This window comes from Malus sylvestris, chromosome 16 (genome assembly GCF_916048215.2).
Source record: "Malus sylvestris chromosome 16, drMalSylv7.2, whole genome shotgun sequence".
NCBI lineage: Eukaryota > Viridiplantae > Streptophyta > Magnoliopsida > Rosales > Rosaceae > Malus > Malus sylvestris.
The window spans coordinates 18,905,241-18,914,030 of NC_062275.1; the positions used below are offsets into that span (position 1 = coordinate 18,905,241).

Genomic DNA, 8,790 nt, shown 5'->3' on the forward strand with positions numbered 1-8,790 from the left:
CTAGTGTGGTTGAGTCCTATACTAAGTGTATGGATTCTAACAAACAACCAATTAAAACATGAAATATAATATGGACATTAAATTAAATGTTTATTAATGTTTGCGGTGCGGTTTTCAAAAGCCAAAACCGAAACCAAACCGTTTTCTATGTTGCAGTTTGGTTTCAAAACCGAAACTGTTTTAAAACCGCAAAACCAAACCTTTCGGTGCGATTCGATTTGATTCGTGTTTCAGTTTCGGTATAAGTGCCCACCCTAGGTGTAAATAGAGGAGACTCGTCTTTTCCATTTTTCCCGTTAAATTTTGGCTCTCTCTGGAGCGCGCTGCGCACCTGTCATCCCTAGTTAAAATCCAAACCCAAATCCACGTTTACTTGGACTGATAGATTGCTCCCTTTTTATTTTTTCCTGCTTTTCTCTTTAAAGTTCTTCACAAGTACCTCGAACTCTTTTGTCGGTGATTTCTGCTGCGAATTACGAAAGCAACCTCCGCGCCGTTAAGGCGGAGGAGCACCGTCGTACAAACCACGGATCAAGCTGCTGCTGGTAATTTTACTTTTCTGATTTTCTGATGGAATTATATTGGTGAAAGGCCAAGAATATGTGCGATTCCAGTTATCTTATATTATTTTTTAGTTCATATTTTCTGTGTTTTCGCTTCCCCTAAACCATTCTAAATTACGCTGCCCGGCTCTATCCTACATCAAATTGGTACCAGAGCAAGGTTTACGTTCTAGGGTTTGAAAATTTAAATCTTTTTATTTTTTATGAGTAAACTGTCAATTTTCCCTCACCTTTCATCTAACTTTCGATTTACCTCTAACCTTTCAAATTGGAAAATCAACGACTTAAGCTAATTCTTTTGGACAATTTACCTGATGTTAGTTCTTCATTCATTCCATCCAAATTTCTGTTAAATGAAAACATGTGCACAACATGTGAGGGGACGGTAGTTTGGTCGCTTCGTTTAATTGAAAATCCTAAATTTCTAAAATGTTGACCTGTGCAAATCTGTGATTCTATAGCTTTTGTGTCCAAAAGTCTAGCGAAATGACATTTTTGTTGTCAAAAGAGAGTCACATGGTGATAAGAGTTAACGTTAATTTTTTGGAAGAAATCTGTGGAAAACTAACAGTAGGGAAATCGGCCAAAAAAAAAAAATTAGTTTAAGTCCTTGATTTTTCAATTTAAAGGTTTAGGTATAAATTGAAAGTTAGGTGAAAGTTTAGGGGGAAAATCGGAAGTTTACTCTTTTTTATTTCATTTTATTTTTTCGCAGGAAGATAACACTAGATTCTGAATCATAAACTAATAGTTCCTTAAAGAATTACAATGGATCTTTATAGGGGAACCAATACGAAAACAATCAGTAAAGAATTCCCAATTCTAGTAAAAGTATTCCCAGCTGAACTAATAATTGGAATAGACAGCCTGTTCCTAATGGGATTTGGAAAACATTCCTAAATCAAATAAAACAAGAAACTAGACTTAATCCTACTTGAAAACAGCCAAATGGGAAACAGAAAGCTAAACGCTAAAGGGGTTGTCAATGATGTCCTCATCAATTCCCCCTGGCTGAGAAGAGCTCGACTCCGGTGAGATAAAGCTCTAGTATTGCTCCAAAATGTCAGGATCAATCCGCTCCAAGTCCTCCTTTGAAATCCAAGTGATGTAAGAATCTGGTCTATATTTCCACCTCACAAGAAACTTTTGGTATGAACCGTGCCTTGTTAAAACAACATTGTCATCCAAAATATCTGCTACAAGATCCTTTTGGAGAGACTTGGAAGGGGGCGGAAGTGGGATCACATCAGGAAATTCGGAGACGGAAAAGGAATCTGAGTCATTAGCTGGAGTAGTACCAGTTTCAACAAAGTCCTCCCGAGTAGGAGAAGGTATAGAACCTCTATATGGAATCAGATCTTAAATGTTAAAAGTTGAACTGAACCCCATTTGTGGAGGGTATTCTAACACATGCTTTGGAAACAACACGCTGCGAAATTTTGAAGGGTCCAGTACCACGAGCTTTTAACTTCTTTGCAATTCCTTGATGAAATCTTTCCAGTTTAACCCGAACCATGATTAGCACCGTTATATTGCACCAAGGTTCCTACATCATGAAGTTTAGTGGTGTGCTGTGATGTTTTAGGACTTATGTTTTGCAAGATTGGTTTTTCTTAAGAAGGGTTGAATATCATTAGAGCTTTGCTTACTGAGTAATCAGAGCGTATTATTTTCTGATTAAAACCCCACCAGGTGAACCAATAATCATTTTTCTTTTGCCTAGTGAACCATCAAGAATTATTACGTATGAACCTGCAAATATTCTAGACTCATTGCAGAAAAATATTTCAGATTTGATTCCATGTACACTATTTAACTTAAACTGGAGATTAATTTGGAGGGAAAAGAAGCTCATTATCCAAATTCAGAGTAAATTAAGTGTTAATTACAAAAAGAAATGAAGGATGAAAGGCTAAATCAAAATTTTCAAGTTTTCCCCCCAAAAATTATTTATAGGGTGACGTTATTTATTTTCGTCTTTGGTTGGTAACAGATCTTGCTATTCTGTTTGTGGTTGTCTGCAGGACGCTAATTGCAGTTAGTACAAATAATGCTTGCTGGAGTGAAGATCATACCCCGAGACCAGATTGATAAGGTAAATCGCATCCTTTGTTCCTTATGTTGTTTAATTTGTTGTTTTCGAGAGTAGTTTAATGTTTTCTGTTATTGTTAACAGGATGAGAATCTGAGTGCTCCTGGGAAAAAAAAACAAAAACAGAAGAAGAGGTCGGGTAATAAGGAGAATAAGTGCAGGAAGGAAAAGAAGCGCTCTCAATCTAGTAGTTCGGATGGGGAAGAGCTTGATAGAATAAAGAGGGGGTCTAAAAAAAAATGGTATTCGTCAGACAAGTATTCATCATCATCATCATATTCGTCAGGCGTTGAAAGTGAGGGAAGTTCTGACCAAGATAGAAGGAGGAGTCAGAGTAGGAAAAAAGGTAAGAGAAAAAGAAGTAATGAGGATGATTCAGAGGATGAGGCCAGTTATAGGTCAAAAAGGAGATCAAGGAGGGGAAGGAAAGAATATGTATCAGAAGATCATTATTCTTCTGCTTCTGATGGTAAAGACAGTGATAGTTGTTCTGATAGAAAAGAAAGGTGCAAAAACGGAAGTAAAAAAGACAGAAAGAAAAAGAGTAAGCGAAGGAGTCTAGGAGGCATGGGGGATGAAGAATTTACTGGTAGGTATTCTATGCTATTCTTATAAAAGATATTTTTATCTAATCATATGATCTTAACATTTTCACATTCCTTTCGTCGATATAGATGGAGATAGAGGACCCAATCGTTTGAAAGATGGGGAGATTGCAAGGAAGGAATTTGGCTTAGAGTGGATGCTTAGACCTGAAGGAAAAACAGATAAAACCCCTACAGTGAATGTTGAGGAGCAGCCAAAGGAAAATCCAACTGAAGAGGTATATTTCCATCTTGTAAAGCGAGAATTTACCTTTTTACCTTTCTAGTTCTACTAAGTTGGAGTTACAAACTAGTCCATAAAGTTTATATTAGGTGGCAAATAAGTTCACGTTTGTTATGTTTGGTGTGGTCAGAGATGGCACATGAAAATTATAGGTTTAACCCATTGGCTTATGGGTGTAGATGAGCAATTACTATTGTCCCCAAACTAAACAGACGATTTTTTGTTTGGGAGGTTAATTGCCACATTTTAGGGTTCAAAGACTAAAATGGACACGAGGGAACTTACTGTAGTTAAGCGCAAAGAGTTTAACCTCCTCCTGAAAATAACAAATTGTTTTTCACTTCTTTTTACAGAATATTTTGTTTACTGACTACTCTTTATCTTCCCTGTGTTATAGATAAAGGTCAATCCCAGGGAATTAAATCCATATTTAAAGGATGACGGATCTGGTTATCCAGAAGATACAGATGAACCTAAAGCTGCTGGAAATCAACTTTTGTCTTCCTCAGTTGTTGGGGATGGAGGTGCAAGTTGGAAACTAAAAGCTCTGAAGCGTGCAAAAGAGCAGGCGACTCGAGAAGGACGAAGGCTCCAGGAGGTATGCTGACACGGAACCAGAGTGGGGCGTGCCCTAATTCTGTAGGGTGTTTTAGTCATGTAATCTCTAGGGTTTTAGTATTTTAATATCTAGGGTTTTAGTCTGTTGATTTCCTTCTTTTATACGGACTAGGCGGAAGGGCACCTGGGATGCATTTGGTGTGTGAGAGTTACTTGCAGAAAGAGTGTGAGAGTACATGCTAGTGATATTACTCAATAACCCATAAACTTACCAAGCTTAAAGGGGGTATAATAGTAATTTTACCCTCTTTGGTTGACAAAGAGGGTTCTCTTAATTGATAGTAATTTTCCTGTTCTGGTTTGGATTAGATTCCTAGAATAAGTTTACTTTCCTATATCCTTTAGGTTTAAATCCCCTTGTTAATCAGATCGGAATGAGGAGTTGATGAATTAAATTCTGAGAATATTTTCCTGCAATAGGAATATGTTGGTGAGAGGCCAAGAACGGGGGAATAAATTGGTATTGAACTTGCTTCCACTAATTTACCTGAACCCCATTTCCCAATCCCATCTTTCTAGGTCTTAGTAAGCATCACTAATTCACAAACTACCTTGTTTTGTTTTTGGTTTTTGGTATATTTCTTTGCGCTCTAATCCTTGGTTTTTTATACAGGTTATCGGAGAGCGTTGGGGTTCTCTTGGTCAACTGACCGTCTCTGTGGCATCTAATAAAGCTGCCCAATCTCGTGCTCATCTACAGGCCATAAGAAGGAGACAGAAAGGGCTGAGTGAGGAACGCCAACCAGATTCCAGCAATCAAAGTGACAAGGATAATAAAAAGGTATATGGGAGAGCTCTCATCTTTTTGAAAATGCTTAACTATGAAATTCAACTGTTATTGGCTTTGTTTTTAACTTGAGTTAAAAATTAATATTTGTGTCTTACATGCTACGTGAATTTGATTTCTAGGACACTGGTCGGCACTACCTGAAGGATATATCTTGTGGACTCCCTAAAATGAGGGAGCCTAAAGTTCAAGATAAATTTTCCTGGATAAGGCAAGACGTTTCTACTCAGGATTCTAGTCTTTTAGCGGATGCAGTGGCTAGCTTAAATAAGTTTTCAAACGATGGAAGCTTCATGTCTGAAGTTCTTCGTAAAAGGACTGATGATTTTAGTAGTCATGCTCATGAAAATATAGCAGCCACTAGGAAACCAAGTGAAGCGAGTGCTGCATTTCATGATCTAAGTGCGAACCAGTTGGCAGCTAAGGCTTTTCAACTTCGTATGAAAGGAAAGCTAGAAGAAGCTGAGGAACTTCTGGTAAGAAGCATGCAGTATCCTCTCTCTCTCTCTCTCTCTCTCTCAAGGATATGCAGCTTTATGTCCTATACGCTAGTAGATTGGATTGTCCGTAGTCTTGTCAACAACTTTTGAAATTAACCATCCAGTTTATTGGGCAACTTAGGATAGAAGTTGATTTCTAACTTCTGATGCAGTGGAAATTACTCTTCTAGAGTTGGGGCAATTTTGGTTCTTATCTTGGTTAGGGAATTTGCTGTCCTTTGTTTGCTGGTTTCTTTTTTCAACCACACAAAATCTTTACGTCTTTGCTTGGCTTGTGTCCTGCCATTTTTGCATGCATTTATTTGTTCCTAAAGAGATGCCTATGTTTCTCTGTATTGGGTTATTAAAATGTTTCTTATGATTATTAATTTATAACAATGTTACCCACTTGTTTTATAATTCCTTAGGATGCTGACAACTTGTTATTAATTGATTTTTCTTTTTGTTAATATAACAATAATATAACGATCTTTTGTTTCAGTGATTAATTGATTTTTCTTTTTGTTAATAGCAAGAAGTAGAAAACAGAAAGGCAAAGCAGGCTAGTGGAGATAATTCTGTGAGACCAGGAAATGAACAGAGCACAAGCAGGTAATGTTGTATATTCTTATTATCTTATTTTTTTACTATTATTTGTGTATTGTCAATGTTTTTGGTTGTAAATAAGATACAATTGTGGACTAATTCTTTAAGTTATAAAAAGGAACTGTGGAGCAAAGTGGTATTTCTAATGGCAAACATGGGCCAACCCTTCTGGGTTTTTTTTTTTTTTTTTTTTTTTGCAGTTGTTGAAATTGAGTATTTAGTTCTTGTCTTATCCTGTGTGCTTTTACCATTTTTTTAAAGGAAAACTAATGAAAAGGGCTTGAAAACTTTGAGTTTTAACGATAAGGACAACATAAAGGGTAAAAGTGAATAGTACCAGGATTGACTTTTTTTTTTTGGTCAATACTAGGATTGATTTTTTAGTGTAAAAATGTGGTTTTTTGTTAAAGTGAACAGTACCGGGAGCTTTCCGTTAAAGTTCCCTTTTTTTAAATGAGTACAAGATAAAAGTTTGTAAGGATGATGAAATTGTATTACAGACTGTAGTGCAAAGTAGCATTTGTAACATACATGGGCCAATTCTTATAGGTTTTGTTTTGCAATTCCTGACGAGGAGTGTTCATTTGTTGATTGATTTGCTGTACATGCTGATTTGTTTTTCCCCACACATAATTGTCAGTCAGAATTTGGTCTAATCAGATTGCCTTTTATTTAGACATGTTATGCAGGAAATGAATCTTCGTCAGAAGAAAAAGGAGGATGATGCTGATATGCATCTAGCTCAAAGGATTACCCAGAACAAAAAATACAGTATATCTGGTCAGGCAGATGATGAATATGACTATGATGATGCTCCAAGAAAGAAGTCCAAGAAAAAGCAGGGTTGTGATAAAAAAGTCACCCAGAACAACAGTTTTGCAACTCGATTTGCAACGCAGCAGGAGAGATGTCTCTTTTGTTTTGAAAATCCGAGGAGGCCGGCGCATCTTGTTGTGGCCATAGCAAACTTCACATATTTAATGTTGCCACAGCAGCAGCCTGTTGTGCCTGGTCACTGTTGTATTTTACCAATGCAGGTGAGCTTAATTTAGTTGCTTCTCTTATGTTGTTTGTTTCAGTAGTCATTTGATAATGAGCACGAGTCATTCCTTCTTTACTTTAAAGCTTTAGAAGGGAAAGTTCATTCTTTAACAAGGAATTATCATTTTCCAAATGTGAGGGTGTTGAAATATCTACTGTCCTCAACCCAAATGAAAAAAGTGATTATTGGAACCCTTTCAGGTTAATGTGCAACATCTAAGTTGATTTTAATACTAGGGAATGTAAATTTAGTTTGCTCTTTTATGATTACTTCAAATAGTTTTGTTAATATGTAGTTGATTCTGATCCATATAACTCTTAACAGCATGTGGCTTCCACAAGAACTGTTGACGACGACATGTGGCAAGAAATTCGAAATTTCAAGAAATGCCTTATTATGATGTTTGCAAAGCAAGAGAAGGAAGTAGTTTTTCTTGAAACTGTGATGGGGTTGGCTCAACAGCGCCGCCACTGTATAGTTGAGTGTATTCCTATGCCCCATGAAATTGCCAAAGAGGCTCCTTTATATTTCAAAAAGGTAATGATTGCTCTTATTTTCATTTTAAATGCGTTGATTTTCTGCTGCTTGTTTTGAAATTTTCACTCGTTTATGGAAAAATCCTCATGATTTATGCCCTTTTCTGGGAACCTGTGACGTTATTTCATGTAGGCATATCTGTGGTAGTAGATCTAGATAAATACACATACAAGTGCATTCCCAGCGTGTAGTTTTATTCAAACACGTGTATACATATAGATTTTATTAGGTTCTCAGTTGTTTCGTGTTTAAAATATTCTGAACGGAATGTTTATATACATTTAATCTATGATGTTGAATTTAGTATCTGATTTTAATTTTTCAGCTCATTTAAACTAAAAATGCATAAAATTTCTCACAGGCAATTGATGAAGCTGAAGACGAGTGGAGCCAGCACAATGCGAAGAGACTAATCGATACAAGCGTGAAGGGCTTGCGTGGGTCGATTCCAAAGGACTTTCCGTACTTCCATGTGGAGTTCGGATTGAATAAAGGGTTTGTCCACGTTATTGATGACGAACAGCAGTTCAACAGCAGTCTTGGGCTGAATGTCATTAGAGGCATGCTACAATTGCCTGAGGAAGACATGTATCGTCGCCGAAGACATGAGACGGTGGAGGCACAAAAGCAAGCGGTTAAGAGCTTCGATCAAGATTGGGCAGCTTTTGACTGGACAAAACAGCTTCACCAATCGTAAAGCCATATTTTCCGATCATTTGCTCAACAGAGTGACTTTTAAGGCGTTGGTGTATCTTGTAACCGGGTTGTTTAAGTTGCGTTTATCTTGAACCTCACCAGATTTGCGTTGCCTGTGGTTTAGAATCCTCACTGGGAAGCGGGAAGTTTCAACATTGGAACATTGTTTACGCTTCGAATATATAATTACAGTCTCACCTTAGCATTAAGCAGGTTTCTGCACCCTAAATTGTAATATACATGCTGATCTTGATATTTGAAGAAATTCTATTGGCTCCAAATTTTAGCATTCGGACAAACTTGTCTTGGAATGTTTTGGTTTTCGAGCTATAATTTGCTATAAACGGTCAAATTATAAACAAAATCTGCCATGTATCTGGCAAAGCATCACTAGAATGCGGAATCGGATCCCCTCTGGGCCCAAAAAATCTAAGCTTAAGGATCAAATGATCCGGACCATTAAAATTTAATCTAAAGGTTACAAACAGAGGATCCCTTTAAAAATTATAATAATTGTAGCTGTTTGATCAAATTTCAATGAC

The 8,790-nt window shown here is 36.9% G+C and overlaps 1 protein-coding gene across 3 annotated transcripts; it reads left to right on the top strand.

The window, feature by feature from the left end:
• The first annotated feature begins 283 nt into the window (after nucleotides 1-283).
• LOC126608101 (uncharacterized) lies at nucleotides 284-8,537 on the top strand. Of its 3 annotated transcripts, none has more exons than XM_050275874.1 (11): nucleotides 284-545; nucleotides 2,588-2,658; nucleotides 2,740-3,244; nucleotides 3,330-3,478; nucleotides 3,881-4,081; nucleotides 4,715-4,882; nucleotides 5,011-5,364; nucleotides 5,900-5,979; nucleotides 6,650-7,010; nucleotides 7,340-7,552; nucleotides 7,914-8,537. In XM_050275874.1, exons 2-11 carry the CDS (start codon nucleotides 2,614-2,616, stop codon nucleotides 8,247-8,249), a joined length of 2,412 nt encoding a protein of 803 aa, XP_050131831.1. In that variant the 5' UTR covers nucleotides 284-545; nucleotides 2,588-2,613; the 3' UTR covers nucleotides 8,250-8,537. The 3 variants fall into 3 exon arrangements, with proteins under 3 accessions (XP_050131831.1, XP_050131832.1, XP_050131833.1); XM_050275875.1 differs by lacking the exon at nucleotides 284-545 and adding an exon at nucleotides 1,507-1,894; XM_050275876.1 differs by lacking the exon at nucleotides 284-545 and adding an exon at nucleotides 1,976-2,255.
• The last annotated feature ends 253 nt before the right edge of the window (nucleotides 8,538-8,790 follow it).

What these genes read in the sequence shown, in the direction of transcription:
- LOC126608101 (XM_050275874.1), top strand. Translation starts at nt 2,614, where the DNA reads ATGCTTGCTGGAGTGAAGATCATACCCCGAGACCAGATTGATAAG. An exon ending in AGGAAAATCCAACTGAAGAG is followed by an intron (nt 3,479 to 3,880) that starts GTATATTTCCAT and finishes CCTGTGTTATAG; the next exon opens with ATAAAGGTCAATCCCAGGGA. An exon ending in AAGGACGAAGGCTCCAGGAG is followed by an intron (nt 4,082 to 4,714) that starts GTATGCTGACAC and finishes TTTTTTATACAG; the next exon opens with GTTATCGGAGAGCGTTGGGG.